Source organism: Salvia miltiorrhiza, chromosome 3 (genome assembly GCF_028751815.1).
Source record: "Salvia miltiorrhiza cultivar Shanhuang (shh) chromosome 3, IMPLAD_Smil_shh, whole genome shotgun sequence".
NCBI lineage: Eukaryota > Viridiplantae > Streptophyta > Magnoliopsida > Lamiales > Lamiaceae > Salvia > Salvia miltiorrhiza.
The window spans coordinates 57,037,051-57,058,278 of record NC_080389.1 but is presented as its reverse complement, the minus strand read 5'-3'; the positions used below and the strand labels follow the sequence as shown (position 1 = coordinate 57,058,278).

Genomic DNA, 21,228 nt, shown 5'->3' with positions numbered 1-21,228 from the left:
TGTTTCTAATAAATACAAAATCAATGCAATATTTAAATTAATAATCATCTCAAAATCAAACTAATAAAATATCATAAAGGATACCTGTTAGTGTAATAAATTCATAAACATCTAAATAAAAATCTAATAACGATATATAATAAGTACAAAACATGTATTTAGGGTGGAGACGAGGAACGGGGGAACGACCCTGAGGATGATTGGAAGAATTTCATAAGCTGAGAAATTTGTTGTTGCATTTCCAACTGCCTAGTCTTCATTTCTGCTTCTTTTCGTCGTCGCTCCTGCACCTCAGCCTCCATTTCTGCTTCTTTTCGTCGTCGCTCCTGCACCTCAGCCTGTAGAGTAGCTTGTAGAGTAGCCTCTCTATGTTGTGTCTGCTCTAACTCTGTCTGGAGCTGTGCAATCTGAGCTGAGACTGCTGCTGAAGGAAATTGAGACGAGCACGTCGAATGAGTGCTCGTCGAACCAGTGGAACGCATCTGAGACATAATGCCCAATCCGAGTCTACGCCCCTTCGGATCTGGCGTCACCACCTCCCTATAGATCTGACTGACCTCATCTGGAGTGACATCTCGTCCAAGAGTAGAGCGTAACTCCTCGACTCGACTATGTATCTCAAGCTACATTTAGATGCATTACAAACAACTTAAAATGTGATAAAATAGAATTAAATGCTTAGAATAATTAAAATGTTCATATTACTTACACCCTGAGTCTGTGCTCGTCCATCGAACTGTCCTTTCTTAAAGTGCATCCTCATGAAAGTATCATAATGTGCATCTGCGATAGAAATGTTCTTCTCTCGAGCCTGTAATAAAGAAAGATGATTCAAAATTAAATTATTGAATTATTGAATTTTTTACAAAGATAAAAACACGTTTGCAATAACTTACCACATGCTCAGCATGACTAATAGCACTGTGAGAGCCTCCATAGTGGATAGATAATCATGTACCTGGACCAGCAGGCTCAGATCGACGATTCTTGCTCGCCTGCTGCGACTTAACTTGGAATTCAGGTGTCGCCCAATATTCCTTCCACTTTGTAACAATGTCTTTATGAAGAAATTGAGGTATGCTCCCTTCATCGATAATAACCTTACATCCATGGACAAAATCTTTATAAGCATGCCTAGCTTGTGAGATCCATGTCTTACGAATGACGTCCGAGCTGTAAACTTCCCCATCCCATGTAAAAGATTTCTACAACATTTGAATTTGAAGTTAGTATAAATTTAATGATATCTAAACTAAATAATTACTATAATATACCTTAAACTCATCATAATATATGTCTATGGTGCTGGGCGACAAACTCTTCCAATTGACGCCTTCAGGATCTATGAAGCCTTGAAAGCTTGAAGTAGTTGTACGTCGAATCTTCTCAGTCGGCCTCAAAATGCTGAATTATAAAGTATTGAATTCAATATTAGTAACTCAAATTAAATATATCATAACATTTTACTTAATTCGACAAACATATATACATACCCATTTTCCAACCAACAGATCCGCCTACCGTCAGGTGCTAATTCTGGACGGACTGCCGACGCCTGCGTCTTAGAAACGTGTGTCTCAGTAGCACGGGTCTCAGTAGCACGAGACTCAGTCGAGTCTGAGTCGGTGGGATGCGAAGCAGTACTACTCATCTTCTATCTAAAAATGGTATATGATAGTGATATATGATAGCGATATAATAATTAATAATTATTATGATCATAAAAAAATAGAGAGAAAATGATTGCTTAGTAAATGAAACAGACAAGTAACATCAAAATCATCTAAATCATATATCATCTTCATCCCTTGAAACAGACAAGTAAATGAAACAGACAAGTAACATCAAAATCATCTAAATCATATATCATCTTCATCCCTTGAAACAGACAAGTAAATGAAACAGACAAATAACATGCATTGTACCTTGAAAATGAAACAGACAAGTAAATGTTGACAAGAACTGACAAAATAATAACTATTCTATATCATCTAAATCATCGGCTTCAGAGGATGATGTTTTCAGAATGCTTTCATGAATTGCATCTTCATCTCCATCCTCATCCTCTACCATGTCTACCAAGCCACCATCAGGATGAACGGGAATTGGATCATCATCTATTATTGTATGATGAACTTGGGTAAACAACTCCTCTTGGAAAGGCAAAGAAGTTTCATTGCTCGAAACTTCTACAAGCGATCTTGCCTTCACTTTGCAAGCTGCCAACCAGTTTCGCCTAGTCACATTTTTACTTGGGTATGTGCAGTAATAAACTTGAATAGCTTGTGATGCTAGGACAAATGGTTCATATTTATTGTATAAATGAGTTTGGTTGATGGAAACCAACTTGAATTCTCGATCCACAAACGTCCAAGTTGGAGAAGGGTCAAACCATTGACACTTGAACAAAGTGGTTTTTTTGGTTGGTAGCACAGGATACTCCAAAATCACAACCTCCAACAAACGCCCATAATAATCTTGTTGAACTCCACCTAACACCGACCCCTTTACACAAATTCCACTGTTGTCAGTTTTGTTTCTCGACCCGTATTCCACTGTCTGAAATTTAAATCCATTGACATAAAAACCTTGATAACATGTCAATTGTTCTTTGCCTGGCTGAGAACAACACATAATATGTTCACATTTTTAAATAATCCGAACACACAAAAAGGAGGAATAAATAAACACCTGGCTGAGAGCGCAGTGGAAAACGAGAGTATCCTTGCCTTTGGTAGCTTCAACGAGATTTGGTAATTTATCCAAAAACCGAGGTAAAATTTACCAAAAAAACAAGTAGAGTAGTAGTTCACGATTATCGGTCTTCAGATCTATAAAACAATAACCAGACAACGATTATCATTGTTCCAGCCCTAACTGAAATGAAATAGGAGACAAAAGGCTCACCATTGTTCCAGCAATGGCAATAGCAACTGAAGGCGACGATGGGGAGAAGATGCAGAGATAGACGGCGGAGATCGAAGCGCGCGGCGGGGAGATCGACGGCAAAGGGGCCAGGAGCTTATTTCAGAAATGGACGGCAAAGGGGGCGGGAGCTGCACTTCTTCCGATTGAGATTACTGTGATAGACGACTATTTAGAAAATTCAATAAATATTAACGACTCTTTAACTACGGAAATCTAATTTAGAAAATAAAACAAAAAATTCAACATATTTTAACTACTATTTAGCTACGGAATAATAATTTTAATTAATAAAATGAAAATTCAGTATATTTTAACGACAATTTAGCTACGGAATAAAAATTTTAATAAATAAAATGAAAATTCAATTTATATCAACGACTATTTAGCTACGAAATATTAATTTTAATTAATAAAAAGAAAAAATTCAATAAATATTAACGACTCCTTAACTACGGAAAGCTAATTTAGAAAATAAAACAAAAAATTCAACATATTTTAACGACTATTTAGCTACGGAATAATAATTTTAATTAATAAAATGAAAATTCAATATATATCAACGACTATTTAGCTACGAAATATTAATTTTAATTAATAAAAAGAAAAAAATTCAATAAATATTAACGACTCCTTAACTACGGAAAGCTAATTTAGAAAATAAAACAAAAAATTCAACATATTTTAACGACTATTTAGCTACGGAATATTAATTTTAGTAAATAAAATGAAAAATTCAGTATATTTTAACGACTATTTAACTACGGATGATTAATTTAATAAATAAAATAAAAAATTCAATATATTTTAACGACTATTTAGCTACGGTTTAATAACTAAATATTTAAAATTAATTAAAAAAATCAAAATTAATATGTTTCCGTTGGTAATCCGTAGTTAATTAACTACGGAATAAATTCCGTAGTTAAATTCAGTAGCTAATCTGGCGTTTTCTTGTAGTGAAATTCTGAAGAAGACATTTGTCCATGTATAACACGCTAGAATCATTCCTCCAAAGTGACAACAAACTCACAACAATCAGGTACTCATACTCAAACATAACGAAAATGACCATAGATTTTCAAGAAAAACTAGGTGAAGGTGGCTATGGTTCTGTTTACAAAGGAAAGTTCCGAAGTGGGCATGATGTTGCAGTCAAACTTCTCCGAAAATCTGGAGCAAATGACCAAGACTTTGTGAATGAAATAGCAACCATTGGAAGGATCCACCATGTGAATGTAGTGAACCTAGTTGGATATTGTGCACAAGGCTCCAAGCGTGCCCTTGTCTATGATTTCATGCCCAACGGTTCCCTCGAAAAGTACCTCTTCAATCCTGAAAAGATGAACTCCTTAAATTGGGACACAAAGTTTAATATTGCAGTTGGAATAGCTCGAGGAATTGAGTAATTGCATCGAGGGTGCGACATCCAAATTCTGCATTTTGACATCAAGCCTCATAACATACTCCTCAATGATAAGTTCATCCCTAAAATATCTGATTTTGGACTAGCAAAATTTTGTTCCACGGATAAGAAGACAGTGACAATGACTGATGCTAGAGGAACCATAGGGTATGTTGCTCCTGAACACATAAGCAGGAGTATTGGGGCAGTCTCTTACAAGGCTGATGTGTATAGTTTCGGGATGCTATTGATGGAAATGGTGGGCTTAAACAGAGACTTGAGAGGAAATAAGGGCGGTTCCAACCAACATTTTCCATACTGGATCTATGACTCCTTTGAGAAAGGCAAGGATATTGATTTTGAAAAAGACGAGAATGATGATACGAGGAAGGTTGCTCGAAAGATGACAATAGTTGCACTATGGTGCATACAGATGAGCCCAGATGATCGTCCATCAATGAGTAAAGTACTGCAAATGTTGGAAGGTGATATTGAACGTCTGCATGTTCCTAATTATCCATGTGAATCATCGCAAATTGTAATGAATTTTGATAAATCCGAAATTACATGTTCCTCTGATTCTATATCCTTGCTGCGGCATTACGATGCTTCGCTCTGTATCGAGGTTGCTATTCAAGAGTGATGGACTGTGCAACAGTGCTCAAGTGCACTTTGTTTAAAGATTCAATTTATGTAGAAGTAGGAATGGCTACCATTTTCTAAATAGTGTAATCTAATTCGCAAGTTAGTTAATGTTCTTGTGTGTACCATATGGTTTATGTGTATGTACCTCTGGCTCTGAATTTGTCAATAGATTCTTATATTAATGGCATGCCTATCCAAAATCTGATTGGGCCTTATTTGACAGCATTTTTATATCGGCAAAATAAATGGTGATTAAAATGTTGAATTATTGGAGATCAGCTAAACATTCGGCGCAAGATTACTAATGGACCTCCAATTTTCCTCCTTGGCGAGCAGACTGTTTCCAGATATTTTTTTTTTTGTTAGAGATAATTGATTTAGTGATTAAAAAAAATATTCAAATACTCAATTCAAAAAAACTATATTCAATCACTAATGGACTTTGAAATATGTATTTTTACACATAATATACATAGATATAAAATAAAATATGAAACAAGGCATAAATCTTATGTAAATGAAATCAAATTAACAATGATTTCTTGACTTTCATTGCAAAGATTTATAATTATTCCAAAATATTACTCCCCGTGTCCCATTAATCTTGGCCTATTTCTGATTGGACAATAATATTAAGAAGAGTTAAATTAGTAGAGTAAAGGTAGTGCTCACATTTTTAAGAAAAAGTAAATTGTAAATTAATGATCATTTATTAAAGTTAAATGACTTTAATTAAATGTGGTGACCACATGTTTAGTGAATTTTAATTAGAGACTAATTATGTTCCAAAATAGAAATAGGTCAATATTATTGGGACAATCCAAAATCGAAAATATGTCAAGATTATTGGGACATATGGGGTAATTTTTAATATTATTGTATCAAATAAATTTTAGGCTCTATCTCTTCTGCATGGGCTATGTATTATCAATAATAAAAAGTAAACGTAGTGAAATATTGTCAAGATAACAAATGACAATAAATTCACGTTGTACATGTACCTAAAAATCATCCACTGAACTTTATCTCTCACGTATTATAGTTATAACGTAAGTTTTTTTTAGTAACTATTTATATATTTTTTAATTGGTGGGTCTCAATAAACAATATATTTTTTCTTCACTCAACTAAGTGCACCCGCAATGGGGCTCTTTTTCTGGGCGTGAGCCCCCCATTTCCGCGCCTCTCGCCATTGCGGAGCCTCTGGCGTTGTGCTGACAGCCGCTCCGGGCTCAAAGGGAGATGGGTTGGGAGAATTGTCTAGTTGCTTGGCATGGCGCTTACACTCGAGGGGATTAGGCCGAGCCCACTATTATACTTGAGGTTGTTGCATCACAAGATCTGTGGATCTGGCACGCCTTCATCGGAGTTGCTGGCTCAAATAACGACATCAACATTCTCAACCAATCCAAGTTGTTCAACGACGTCCTATCAGGCAATGAATCAGCGGCGCACTTCATCGCCAACAATTCTCATACAAAGCTGATGTCTATAGCTTTGGGATGTTGCTGATGGAAATGGTGGGCTTAAAGAGATACTCGATTGGAAACAATGGTGATTCTTCTAGCAAGTATTTTCCATATTGGATATACGACCACTTTAATCAAGGCAAGGACATTGAAATGGGAAATGTTGATGAAAATGAGATCACGAGGAAAGTTGTTCGAAAGATGACAATAGTTGCATTATGGTGCATACAGATGAGGCCACATGATCGTCCATCAATGAATAAAGTGTTGGAAATGTTGGAAGGAGATGTTGAGAGTTTGCATATTCCTGAGTACCCGTCTCAGTCTGCTCAGATTGTAGTAAATGTGGATCACACAGGAACTACATATTCGACTGATTCGGTATCATTGCTACATCATAATGATGCTTCGCCCAGTGTCGAGATCACTATGCAAGAGTGATCAAGTTTGCAGAAGCAGTCATGGACATATATATCAAAGCTGGAATGCGTTGCAATTCACTTGCTGCAAATGACATATGAGATATGTATAAAAACATTTGTTCTAGTAGTTGGGAAGACAGAAAACAAGTAATTAAGCCAATTCATAGGTAACAATGTTATGAATATGTGTCTCCATAGTTTCTTTATTCTCATCTTTTCTTATGAAGCATGACAACATGTGGTGCACTTCCTCAGCATTCATCTTCATTTACCCTGCGCTGAAGAGGCGACCAAAGATTTTTTTTCCATAAATCCATATCCCCTTTAATTTCTATCAATCTAGATATATAAGCGTTTTCTGTCAGACCACTTTGATTAACTCTGTCTACGAAGTAAAGCTTCCAAGTATGATGGTGCTCCTTGCAATGTTGACGTTGTTTTTCATGTAAATCTAGTAGAAAGGCCAATTTGTTCTACTGATTATCTCTATTACAAGCAGAATTTCCTACGTACAAGTTTTTCTATTGTTTGCCTTCAAGCAGAGGAAAAGTATTGAACAAATGTCTTCTTTTGTGGCAGCAATTTTTCTCCAAATTTTGCATTGATTTTAAATTTTGCTTCATCATATATATTATCTTATTCTATCTCCAAATAGGATTGGTTTCATTGACTATACTAATTCACATATTACACAGACACACCAAATGAACATATATTGATATATATCCATAAATAAAGCAACCATTGGAAGGATTCACCATGTGAATGTGGTGAAGCTAGTTGGATATTGTGCAAATGGCTCCAAACGTGCTCTTGTCTTTGATTTCATGCCCAATAGTTCCCTTGAAAAGTACCTCTTCAATCGAGACAAAACGAATTCTTTGAGTTGGGATAGGAAGTTTGAGATTGCAGTTGGAGTTGCTCGTGGGATTGAGTATTTGCATCGAGGGTGTGATGTTCAGATCCTGCATTTTGATATCAAGCCTCATAATATACTTCTTGATGTCAATTTCATCCCTAAAATATCTGATTTTGGGCTAGTGAAACTATGCTCTACAGATAAGAAAGCATTGACCATGACTGCTGCCAGAGGAACCATAGGGTATGTTGCTCCTAAACTCGTCAACAGAAATATTGGTGCAGTCTCTTATAAGGCTGATGTTTATAGTTTCGGGATGCTACTAATGGAAATGATGGAGTTAAAGAGAGACTCGAGTGGAAACCATGCGATTCCAGCAAGTATTTCCCGTATTGGATATATGATTGTTTTAACCAAGGTAAGGACATTGAAATCGTGAAATTAGGTAATGATAATGATGTTACCAGAAAACTTGTTCGGATGATGACAATCGTTGCATTATGGTGCATACGGATAAGTCCAGAGGATCGTCCATCAATGAACAAAGTGTTGGAAATGTTGGAAGCTGATGTTGAACGTCTAAACCTTCCTAATTATCCTTGTGAATCTACCCAGATCATAGATCAAACCAGAATCACATGTTCGACTTATTCTGTATCACATGCATTATGATGATGCTTCACCCAGTGTTGAGATTATTGTTCAAGACTTACAGAGTGAAAATGGGCCTTATTGATATCAGGGTGTACATATTTGCATTGACAATGTACTATAAGCAGATCGTTGCTACACTTTGTTGCCAATTTTTTTACAAGTTCTTCGTAAGCATCTATTTATGTTTCGTATGCAATTACATTGATCTTCACTTCAATCATTCTGATCATTTCACTCAATACAACTTGATTGACATTGTAGGATTTTTCATTTATTTTAATGATGGGGGCCCTGGGCCATGCCTGCCCGCCCGCCCGCCCTCAGGGCCAGCCCTGATTGAATTGGATCCCACTTTTGGTTTTTGTACCTATCAAGATTGACTTGATCAAACAAACAGTATTGTTTGTTTGTTACTTACTTTTCTTGTTGGTGGGTCATGTGGGGCTTGTGGAGGAGAAAATATTTTCATTGGCCAGAACTCTATAGAAGACTTATAATTAAGTCATTCAGTGATCCATTCCACGTTTCATGATCAAGATTGATGAAGTCATCTTAAATGCTATTAATATTTTGTACACAAATTATTTTGTACAATTGGTTGTATCATACAATATGATGATGCAAGGAAGACATGTATATTAATGGCTGTGAGAAATCATCAATTGAGCATCTAGGAGGTTAGAGTCTACATGCACTGTCATATAATTAAAAGTATCATTTGCATGCATTAAAAATATCATTCGTAATATGTAGATTTGTTTGAGTGAAGTTAAGAAGGAGAAAATATGGCGTTGCTTGTGAGTTTTGAACCAACTGAGCTAGATGCTCAACTAGTGATTATTTTCAACAATTAATATATATTACTTCTCTGCACCATCGTGTTGTATGGTGCAACAAGTTGTACAAGCAGATACTAGCTCGATCGTATTTTTATTGGGTGCGAAAGCTTTTAATCTGTACAGTGGAGGTACCACCATATGAGGAGCTCATGCATGTTGTGCTATATGAAATACAACATCGATCTATATATAATTACCATTTTCCATTTAAACTTTATACATCATCCATCGGCTCAGTGCTTAATTACAAAAACAATCGACCTTGGTGTGCCAGCAAGATGCGTCGATATTAGGATTACCTGATAACTTAAAATTAATCTAGTTATATTACTACTAATTTATTTGATTTATTGGGTCTCCTACGATATAATTTACTAGCTTTCAACACTATATTAGGAGGGTTTTGACTTATATGTACAAGTATGCCACAAACTTAAAAGGAAAAAGACAAAGGAAAATATACTATGAGTGCGTTCTCTTTGGTTGTAAATTTATCATAGGAAAATGAAGGATAAATAAAATTTCACAATTTAAATCTTTTCTTTCTTTTCCCACATTTTCTACTTGACCCATACTCATTCCTCATTTAAATGATGTGATAATATTATCCCTCATTTGTAGTGTAAATGAGGAATGAGTAATGGTCAAGTAGGAAATGTGGGAAAGAAATGAATGATTTAAAGGATGAAATTTTGTTTATCCTTCTTTTTTTCATGATAAATTTACAACCAAAGAGAACGCACTCTATATATATAAGTATAGGAATAATAGCACGCGGAATGAAAATACAGTAATTATAGGAATAAGAGTTGGTCTTGCATGCGGTTGACCACATAGTATGCGGACGATTACTTTTAATAAGCATAAGATATACATTTGTAGCACAAATGTATACTTACGTAATAGTACAAGTTTTCATGAATAAAAGTAACACTTATCGTGAACAAATGTAATAAATTTAGAAATATTACATTTTATTGTAACAATAGTTACTTTTTATTACGATAATGATTACTCTACCAGATAGTTAAGAATAAAAGTATTAATGAGTGAAAATAACTAAAAGTAAAAATTCTTATATATAAAAATAAATATTATTGTAAAAACATATAAACTTTCAAACCGTTACCATCATATGCGATTGACTGCACATGAGAATTAGCGTAGGAATAATTATGATCTGTGGTAAACTCTATTTGAAGAAGACTCGATCGTCTCTGCGGAAAGTGGGATGGGTACTTTTAATTCCTTTGGAAGTCTCTCAATGATAAAACACGGTGAAATTAAATATTCATATTGATTTGTTACTGTAGTGATTCTTTCCCATTGGGGTTTATCTTATGGAAAAAGGGATTGTCCAATGAAAATGGAAATTTGCCATAAATGGAACAAGAGGAAAAAAAATGGAGATTCTATTCATAGCCTCCAATTTATTCATTATAGCGCTTGATTTAGAAAATAATAAAAATAATTATAAAATTTACAATTTTGTCCTTATAACCCCCAAATCACGTTTTTAATAAATAATACTCCCTCCGTCCCGCGAAGCGTGACCCACTTTCCTTTTTGGGTTGTCCCACGAAGCTTGACCTGTTTCTAAAAATGGCAAAAAATTTACCCTTTATTCACTTTTTCACTTTTTCACCTACCACACTTAACACACAAAATACCAATTTCTTAATTTCCGTGCCGAAAAGAAATGGGTCACGCTTCATGGGACGGAGGGAGTACTATAATTTAATCTAAATAATATTTTTATTACTCTCATAGCCACCCACTTCAAAACCTGCAAAATCAAACTTTTTTAATCCATAGCCGTCGACTTCAAAACCTCCAACAAAGAAATATGGTACACAACTCACCAACTTCAAAACCTTCAACAAAGAAATATGATACGCAACTTTTATCGACCTAACTAGCAAGTAAGTATAATTGTTTGTGTTAATCGCTATTTTTTAGTATTTTATTTTAAAAAATTGAATATATAAAAAGAAGAAAGAAAAAGAGAATAAGATGAAGATTTTTGTTTGATCCGTGGGCTCCCTCCATGGATGTAGTTGACTCAATTTACTGTAACTTAATGGCGTTGGAATTTTACTTATAATAATTTTTTTCACTCTGAATACAGAAGTAAACCAATTAAAAGAAGACGAATTGGGTTCTGAGGAATCAAAGAAACAGAAGTTTCAAATATAATCTCAAGAAACCTGAACATAAATTCAATAAAATACCAGCAACAGTAGATATAAATTTGGAAAAAAAATCACACTTTTTAGGATGTGGGCTGCAGATTTAGATCAGAGAGACTTTGCGCGATGTCTGCCTCCGGAATCTAATTCTAATCTAAATGATAATACAAATTCCGATGAAAGTTGTGGGTATGAGAATACCGAAAATGTAAAAATATGAATATAATTTAATTTAGGGATTACATGGGTAAAATTGTACATTTATTATTATATTTATTATTTTTATTAAATTGGGGGCTACAATGAGTAATTTGAGGGCTGTGTTTAGAATTACCAAAAAAAAAAATACTCTCGCCGACCCAATTCAATAAGTCACAATGTCTGGACATGGATGTTAAGAAACAAAAATAGTTCGAAATAAAACAGGAGAGTGAAAGTAATTTTTTGAAGATATACTGTTGAAAAAAAAGGAAAAAAAAATTAAAATATTTTTTTAAATGAGATAAAAGATAACTATGTGTGAGCCACAATTATATACAATGTATAAAATGCGTTATGTGAGATTATTTGTTATATATTAATTTTTCATTTTAGAAAGTGATCTATTAAAATGAGACTTCCAGATAAAAAAATGTAGCATATTAAATTGAGACGAAATGAATATATTGAAATGGAGAATTTTGTGGAACGTATGTGGAACGTATTTTTTTTTATATAATTTTTCATTTACGATAAAATTTTAAATTTAGTCGTTGTAGAATAATAAGCTTCTTCACGTTAATTGTTTTTTATCCGGCTTGATTTTCCACACTTTTGGTTGCCATCTAGATTTTTTGGTGACAGAAAAATTAGTTCGAGATGAATTTCAAAATAAATCGATTTGAACTTTAAAATGCTATATTTTACCTGTTAAGCAAACACGCTTTTCGATGCATCCGCTCAGTTACTCGGGGTTCATTCTATTTTTACGAATTTTCAAAATTTGTTCCATTTTCTGAGAAATTAACCACACTTTAAATATTGATTATAATTGTACGCAATATTTTATTCCATTCCTAATTAGTAAATTTAGATTGGGTCCACTGTAATAAAACTGGCCAAGCCTTTAAATTTTTTTTTATTTAATATTGTTAATTTAGGATTTACCCATAACATGTTTTCTTTCTTTTCAAAAATCATGAATTATAGTTAATAATAAAATATTCAATTAGTATTTATATTATTGTAGTTTACGATTTACCCATAATTCAATTTATTTTGTTAAGTCAATCGATTCGCCAAAGAAGAAGAAGCAGCATCAAGCATGGCCCCCCGCCTTACGCCTTCATCTCTCTTGACGCTCTCAGTCAGGGCCGGCCCTGGGGGCGGGCGAGCCTGGGCGACGGCCCAAGGCCCCAAAATTTTGAGGGCCCAAAATTATTAGTATTATATTTCATTAGTTATTATAGGCCCATAATTAAATAAAAATATTAAGCTTGTTAATTTGGCCCAAAATCTGTTATCGGTAAATACCAATATCGTTAGATATCTAAAATCAAACATTAAATCTCATCTGTTTCAAATTCGAGTCATAATTCTCGGGAAAAAAAACGCTTCGTCCTCTGCTTCAAGCCGTTGCAGGGGGAAGGTATTAATCTCTTCAATTTCTAAATTTTTACCGTTGAATCAGAATCAGTCACATATATAGTTGCATAAATAGAATGAGGTAAATTAATTCTTCTCACCAATTTACTCTTTGATTATTGTCCTTCTTGTTCTTGAGCAAAAAAATTCACACTGCAATTTACAGATTGTCTTCGTTTGGATTCGTAGCGGGGAAGATTGTTGTTGTACCCTCATTGTCTATTTGTCTTCTGGAATCTGGATTCTGGTAATTGGTAAGTTTGTTAGATTGTTCCGTTCCTATCATAAGCAATAAGCATGTATTCTGCAAACTAATTTAGGCTCATAGGATGTAGTCTGCAAATTAATCTTTTAATGCTAATTTGGTATTGCTTCGACAGATATAAGGATGTCTTTTTCTAATTGTATTTTTATAATTTGCAGACTATCAGGTTTGGGGCTACCTATTACAAACTCTCAAGCTCCAATTTCTCCAGCCTCCATGTGCTATTATTCTATCATTTTACTTTGAGTGTTATTGTGTGAAACATGGGGCCACCTAGAAAACAAGCATGTGGAAATGAGAAAAAGAAAAAAAGAATAGAAGAACTCACTAAATCACATAAGGGTGATATGGATAAGTTTATTCTTAAGAATACAACTTCTAAAGAAAAAGCTGGAACTTCAAATGTGAACAATGTTGATGCGCTTCATGAGATTGAAGATTCTAGTGAAAAGAGAAATGACTTGAATGAGAGTGAACATATTCCTAGATTGAATGGCTTGGCAATATTATGTATAGAAAAAGAGATTTTAGATAATATAAATTTGGATGATGTTGTAGATGATTTTGCAAGTAAAAACGCTAGACGAAGTCATTTTTATAAGTAATAAAATATTTGTATTTTTTAATATATTGCGCACAATAATATATTGAGGGCCCATTTTTTTTAGTTTCGCCCAGGGCCCCATTTTTACCAGGACCGGCCTGCTCTCAGTGGTCCAATATTTGTTTGAAATCTGTGTTGCTGCTAACCCTCCCTGCGCACCATCTGCCTGCGGTCTCATTACCAATATTAGCTACCCTTTCCGCCTCAAGGATGATCCCTTCCACTGCGGTGATCACAGAGCTGAATTAGCCTGCGAAAACAATGTCACCTCCATCTCTCTTAATTCTCACAAATACTACGTCACACAAATCAACTACGCCGCCAGCGGCTCCACCATTAGGCTCGTCGATGCTTCCATAAACAATCACTTCATCTGCTCTTTTCCCAACTATTCTTGTCAAAAACATTCCAGTTCTTGTTTGTGCAGGGGTGAGCTTCCCCTTGATTATCGTAATTGGATTCACCGGTTTATTAGGACTCTTATTTATTGTCTTTCGACTGACACAAAAATGTAAGAATCCTTTCATAAAAAGAGTCATCTCTTTAGCCTCATGCTCTGTCTTTCTACTTTTATTTCTTTCATATTGCTTATCAATTATCATGTATGTATTGTGATCACAGGGACCCTTTCATTTGATGAAGCAGACCATGGTGCGCTCTTAATTTATGATCTATTACTACTTACTATATATTGTCTACATATTTGAAGTTGTAATATATAGTGAGGTATTGGAGTTTTTGCTGATAAACCAATTCTCCTCCGGAAAAATTCATTTATAAGCTTATCTTTGAGGAGTTTTTTTTACAAATGAATGTATTGACACAAGTAGCCTTTAGTGATTGATAAATATAGAGACTGTTAAATCTATCATTTTACTCTAGTTTCTCTAATATTCACCCTTAACCTACCATGTATTTGGTGTGCTTGCAGAGACCGACACATGGGCGTTGGTCACTGATTTGCTAACGGTCGCGGTTGATATGTTAATTAGTGGTGAGTTATTAAGTTTTGTTGTAGTTACTCTTTTAAGCTATGATCTGTATAAGTTTTTCCTTCTGAAGAGTATCAATTAATCTATTTATGTACTTACATATATGTTTTGTTTTATTAGTTGGGGAAGGGGAATGAAGATCCAACTCTAATCTTTCACCATTACATAGATGAGGGATACTACTAGGCTAATATTTGTTCATTTTCAAAATTGAGGAATTGTGATCAGTTTCTTTTTCGATGTCATCGCAGGCATCATCATCTCTGCACCAAAGCTAATCATTGCATGCCCTTATCTAGTGTGGCTTTTAATCTACAAATACCAAAGGCGATATTTGTCCAGATTTGATGATATAGAATCCTTCCTTCACAGTGACAACAAACTTGTGCCAATCAGGTACTCGTATTCAGACATAAAGAATATGACTAAGAATTTTCAAGATAAACTAGGCGAAGGAGGGTATGGTTTTGTTTACAAAGGGAAGCTCCGAAGTGGCCATCATGTAGCAGTCAAAATGCTCGGAAAATCTGGAGGAAATGGCCGAGACTTTATGAATGAAATTGCTACTATTGGAAGGATCCACCATGTCAATGTCATCACACTGGTTGGATACTGTGCACAAGGCTCAAAGCGTGCGCTTGTCTTTGATTTCATGCCCAATGGTTCCCTTGATAAGTACATCTTCGACCGAGAGAAAATGACTTCCTTTACTTGGGACAGGAAGTTTGATATTGCTGTTGGAATTGCTCGCGGGATTGAGTATTTGCACCGAGGTTGTGATTTTCAAATCCTCCATTTTGACATCAAACCTCACAATATACTTCTTGATGAGAAGTTCATTCCCAAAATATCTGATTTTGGTCTGGCAAAATTTTGCTCTATAGACAAGAAGACAGTGAGCATGACTACTGCTAGAGGAACTGTAGGCTACGTTGCTCCTGAACTGGTCAGCAGAAGTATTGGCCCAGTCTCGTACAAGGCTGATGTGTATAGTTTTGGGATGCTGCTGATGGGACTATTGAACTTAAACAGAGATTTAGTAACTGATCACATTGGATATATGATAGCTTTAACCAAGGTAAGGACATTGACTTTGGAAAAGCTAATGAAATCGACAATAATGATGAGAATGGTAGTCGAAGGAAACTCGCAAGAAAGATGACCATAGTTGCATTATGGTGCACACAAACGAGTCCACGTGATCGTCCATCGATGAATAAAGTGCTTGAAATGTTGGATGGTGATGTTGAATCTCTGCAACTTCCTCTGTATCCGTCTCACTCAACCCAAATCGTGGATCAAACATGTTCGACTACTTATGTATCTTCGCTCTCTCATCACGACGCTTTGTCTTGTGTGGAGATTACTGTTCAAAAGTGGTGAAGCATACACCGCTTTGGTTAAAGGATCTGGATTATGTATTAGAAAGAGTGCAAATTAAAAAGCATGTTTATCAATAATCAAATCATGGTGTTGTTATCTTGTTGGTTTATCAATAATCAAATCCTCGACTGACCCTAGCCTGTACCGTACGCCCTCTACAATTTGCCATCTGACACCAATTTTAACCAGCGGTCCGATCCGACGGTTAACAGTTGATTTCCGGTTCACGATTGGTAGCCTGTAATCAGACCGAGTTTCTGGCAGTTTTGGTTCCAGGACCTGCCCATGGTCAATGATTCAATGCAAACCGTTGACCACAGGCTGGTTTAGCCGAACCCAATTAGCCCTGGACACTGATCACAATTTTATTAGCAATAAAAATACCGCAACTAACATGTTGTAATCATACTATATATAGCAAGTCAAGTATCGTATCATCAGGGACTGATGAACGAATTACTCTAAGTAATCCTAAATAAGACTCTAGTAATATTCAGGCAAAGAAACTGTATGAAAAATTTAATAAAACGAAAACTAAACAAAGCAAATAAAAATTCAGATATAAAATCAAATGATAAAGCGACTGATCCTAGGGTAGTAAATTCATTAAGTAAATTTATACAAGTAATCTATTAATCCTATTTACCAGTTTAATCCAATTATGATGAGAGATCACATATTTAATCAATTATTATCGTCAGAGTGGTGAAACGAGAAATAATACGATCAACACAAGCAGTAAACGACACCGGATTTACGTGGTTCGGTCGAGAAGACCTACGTCTACGGGGGTGTTGGGGATTTTCCACTATAATCGAGAGAGTATTTTACAGTTTACAAGTTGTAGGCTAGAAAAATGAATATCTCCCCTAAATGAGAGCTAAGAGGAGCTATTTATAGGAAATGGAGAAAGTAAGGGCCTTGGGCCTATTGGGGGTTTCCCTGGTGTTGACTCGTTTATTTTAATTATCGCTTTTCAAATTGCATATTCTACTTAACATGTTCATGCAGAAGCATTGCACATGTCACCAGAGGGGGGAGTAGGGTGTATACCCATAGTCCACAATTTACAAATTCAAAATTGCTTCTTAGCAAGTCAAGGGAAAAATAAACAGCCAGGGACAACGCTCGAACAAAGGGAAGAGCAGAGGGATCATGCTGCCACCAGAGCAGAGGGATCGTGTTGCCACCAGAGCAGAGGGATCATGCTGCCACCAGAGCAGAGGGATCATGCAGCCAGCAGAGCAGAGGGTTACTGTTCAACCGTAAGCCACGAAAGTTGGTTGCACCCCCCCGGGTCTTCCATGCTTCATGCAGGGGGTTAATGTTCAATCGTAAGCCGCGAAAGTTGGTTGCACCCTCCGGGTCCTCCATGCTCCGCGCAGAGTGTTCAAGCTTGGATGGGAAGCAGCAGATGAATGCTTGGATGGGAAGGAGCAGAGGAATGCTTGGATGGGAAGCAGCAAATGAATGCTTGGAAGGGAAGCAGCAGAGGAATGCTTGGATGGGAAGCAGCAAAGGAATGCTTGGATGGAAAGCAGCAGCGAAATCCTCGCCATAGGAATCAGCAAAATCCTCGCCAGAGAAGTCGGCGAAATCTTCGCCAGAGGAATCGGCGAAATCCTCGCCAGAGGAATCAGCAAAATCCTCGCCAGAGGAATCAGCGAAATCCTTGCCAGAGAAGTCAGCAAAATCCTCAGAAAGCGGAGTCAGAGAAATCCCCAAAAGGCGGGACCAAAGAAATCCACAGAAAGGCAAACACAGGGAGTTCGCCAAAGGAAGAGACAGAGAAATTACGGTAACACCAGTCAACGAATGCAAGGATGTCATAAGGAAACCATCAACCATATCAAAATCAGAGAAATCCAATCAGAGGAGTCAGCGAAATCATACAAGGAGGAGTTAGCAAAAATTCTAAAAAAAAATTTCAGCACATTGATTAAAAGGATAAACACGCCACTTCACAAGAAGGAAATCTAACTTGGAATTACAATTCCAAAGTCAGGGGGAAAATGCTTATATTTGCTTTCTTACAATATTAGAACTCTTATGTCTTCATGATTTGCAGGGATTAAGGAAAACAGCACAGCACTGGCTTTCACAATACTTCGCTGGTTGAACACGAAGGATACCCGGTTCAACCAGACTAGGGGGAGTAGCTGATGAGGAGTAATATATGCGGAACAGAGAAATGACTTTACCAGGGGAATCACGGGGAGCAGCGAGATAGCTTTCGCCAGAGGGATCACACTCGCCAGAGGAATCACACTCGCCAGAGGAATCATATTCGCCAGATGAATCACACTCGCCAGAGGAATCACACTCGCCAGATGAATCATACTCGCCAGAGGAATCACACTCAGCAGAGGAATCATACTCGCCAGAGGAATCATACTTGCCAGAGGAATAATACTTAATCAGAGGAATAGGCCCCACCAGCGGAATGGATACATCAGAGAAACGGATTGTACCAGAGGAACCACCTTGTCAGAGGAACCACCTTCGCCAGAGAAACGAACTTCATCAGAGGAACGGGCTCTCGCAAAAGAGTCAGAGGGATGGACCTTACCAGAGGAACGACGTACACCAGAGAAGCCGCTCTCGCCAGAGGAATGGCTTTCACCAGAGGAATCACCAGAAACGCGGGGAAATCTCCCGCGTGAAAGCGATTTTACTATTATGCCCCTGACCACGCAAGACGCATGTTTCGATGCTGAATTTACCATTTTACCCCTTTACGTGTAATCTATAAATAGCGCCATACGTGCTCCTTGTAATTTGACGTTGTCTTCACTCTTGAAATATAACAGCACTTTCCTCTCAAGCTTTCAATCTCATTCTCTTCTCTCAATCTTCAAGCAACACTAGGTATATTTCATCATTCTATCACAATTCACCGATAAAATCTTTACCCACTCGATTATGTTTCACCACAGAGCAACAAAGATCATAGATTAATAAATTATCTATCTCCGTCAGGTCTCAAGATAATCTACTAACTCCCAATGGCTTCTAAGAATAGCTCCCTATGATCCACATATCTCCGTCAGGTCTCAAGGTTAAAATCAAATCATACATTTATGAATCCGTTAAACAGTTATCTCCGTCAGGTCTCAAACTGAATAGCTACACATGCAAACTATTGATCAGATAATTCATAAGAATTCAAGCACCATGAATTATGAATCATAAACTAGAAGGCAAAAATGTATTAACAAATTAATCACATAAATTCAATTAGCTATTTACAAACCCTAGAATTAGATAAAAAAAACTAGCCAGACATAACAAATTAAAGAAAACATAAATATAATTATAAAGAAAGCAATTGTAAAAACTGAATTATATAAAAAACCCGTAGTAGAACGAATGTAACAGCTTGAATCTTCAATCTTGTAGAAATAAAATCCAAGTCTTAAAAATTGGAAAGCAATAAAAACTAAAAGCTATAGAACTTAAAAATAAAATTGGGAACCCTACATAGGTCAAAAGAGGACCTATATATAGTCTTAAGGTAAAAACAGAGTTTAAATCCGAACAAAACACTAAAACCCACAAAAATCCCGTAAAACTTCGGTTCGGTGGTCCAACTCGGCGCCCGCCGTTTTCTTCACCAATTTCCTTCAGAGTTCGGCGGTCGCCGAATTTTTCAACACACAACGTGTAGGGGGTGAATCCGACAATTACGGAAGTGACGTCAGTAACGTCTGGATCGATGGGCACTAGCAACCTGAAACCACAAGCAACGTTAGAGCCCTCCGAAGAGCACCGGTGGGGGTGTCGATGGAAGGGCCTCCGACGCTCAAGTCAGTGAATTGATATGAATAATAACGTAAGTAACGTAATGAAAATAATTAAATGGCGGAGAGAAAATAGAAAAAGGATAGTAATGAGGGTTCTCCGACTGATCCGGATGATCCAGTAGTCAGAGATAGAGCTAATGAGTGGTATGGATCAAAGGGCGACGGACGTCGGGGCTAACGGGGCCAGCCGGACGATCGGAACCCTAGAAAGTTGTGAGCGTGGAGGCGGAACGGAAGAGCGGGGATAGCGGGAGTAAGAGATCGTAAGTATAAGAATGAATGTTAATGACGGCGTCCATTGATTGTGTTAGTGAAGTAGTATATATAGGTTATGGGCCTGCAGGGAGGCGACTAGGGTTAGGGCTTTTTGGAATGTTCTTTGAAACCCTAGCGGTTCCGATTTCTTAGGAAACGATCTTCCGCGACTTTCGTTTGACCTTGTCACCCATGTTTGACTAGGTTTTCGTAAGCTTATAATCCAGTTTGTATACTTTCGCGTTGAAATGTTTACTATGGCGCTACTGCCGGAGCAGAGGGATCGCGCCTCTGCCAGAGCAGAGAGATCATGCCGCTGCCAGAGCAGAGGGATCGCGCCTATGCCAGAGCAGAGAAATCATGCCGCTGCCAGAGCAGAGGGATCGCGCCTCTGCCAGAGCAGAGAAATCATGCCGCTGCCAGAGCAGAGGGATCGTGCCTCTGTCAGAGCAGAGAGATCATGCCGCTGCCAGAGCAGAGGGATCGCGCCTCTGCCAGAGCAGAGAGATCATGCCGCTGCCAGAGCAGAGGGATCGCGCCTCTGCCAGAGCAGAGAGATCATGCCGCTGCCAGAGCAGAGGGATCGCGCCTCTGCCAGAGAAGAGAAATCATGCCGCTGCCAGAGAGTAGAGGGATCGCGCCTCTGCCAGAGCAGAGAGATCATGCCGCTGTCAGAGCAGAGGGATCGCGCCTCTGCCAGAGCAGAGAAATCATGCCGCTGCCAGAGCAGAGGGATCGCTCTGGGCAGAGTCGGAGTTGCCAAGGCAGATTCGAGCTGGGCAGCCGAGCGCTGTCGGGCAGGGGTGGGCTGGTCAGTCGGATTTTATCCACTACAGTTTGTCCCCCACTCCATAGTTGGAATTTTTTCAACTAGGGAGTGCAATTTAACTTGTATA

The 21,228-nt window shown here is 37.2% G+C and overlaps 2 protein-coding genes, 2 long non-coding RNA genes and 2 pseudogenes across 8 annotated transcripts; 5 read left to right on the top strand and 1 right to left on the bottom strand.

Annotated features, from left to right (window-relative positions):
* Positions 1–16,370, top strand: part of LOC131014648 (rust resistance kinase Lr10-like) — a 41,748-nt pseudogene extending 25,378 nt beyond the window's left edge.
* Positions 50–3,099, bottom strand: LOC131014649 (uncharacterized). Of its 5 annotated transcripts, XM_057942694.1 has the most exons (8): positions 2,908–3,067; positions 2,692–2,831; positions 1,494–2,559; positions 1,275–1,404; positions 959–1,205; positions 710–811; positions 333–623; positions 50–290 (listed from the first exon to the last, which is right to left on the bottom strand). In XM_057942694.1, the coding sequence occupies exons 4-8, from the start codon at positions 1,286–1,288 to the stop codon at positions 159–161; spliced, it is 786 nt and encodes a 261-aa protein (XP_057798677.1). In that variant the 5' UTR covers positions 1,289–1,404; positions 1,494–2,559; positions 2,692–2,831; positions 2,908–3,067; the 3' UTR covers positions 50–158. The 5 variants fall into 5 exon arrangements, 3 of the variants coding, with proteins under 3 accessions (XP_057798677.1, XP_057798675.1, XP_057798676.1); XR_009098290.1 differs by having other exon boundaries at positions 50–623; positions 897–1,205; positions 1,494–1,658; positions 2,908–3,076; XM_057942692.1 differs by having other exon boundaries at positions 50–623; positions 2,908–3,099.
* LOC131014650 (rust resistance kinase Lr10-like) lies at positions 3,894–5,069 on the top strand (annotated as a pseudogene).
* Positions 6,207–7,210, top strand: LOC131014651 (PR5-like receptor kinase). Its single transcript, XM_057942695.1, has one exon. It carries the CDS (start codon positions 6,478–6,480, stop codon positions 6,883–6,885), a length of 408 nt encoding a protein of 135 aa, XP_057798678.1. The 5' UTR covers positions 6,207–6,477; the 3' UTR covers positions 6,886–7,210.
* Positions 12,839–13,610, top strand: LOC131014653 (uncharacterized). The gene is made up of 2 exons (XR_009098291.1): positions 12,839–13,284; positions 13,454–13,610. It is a non-coding gene; the product is annotated as an uncharacterized LOC131014653 (long non-coding RNA).
* On the top strand, positions 14,006–15,122 carry LOC131014655 (uncharacterized). The gene is made up of 4 exons (XR_009098293.1): positions 14,006–14,410; positions 14,521–14,550; positions 14,831–14,893; positions 15,012–15,122. It is a non-coding gene; the product is annotated as an uncharacterized LOC131014655 (long non-coding RNA).
* Positions 16,371–21,228: the final 4,858 nt, after the last annotated feature.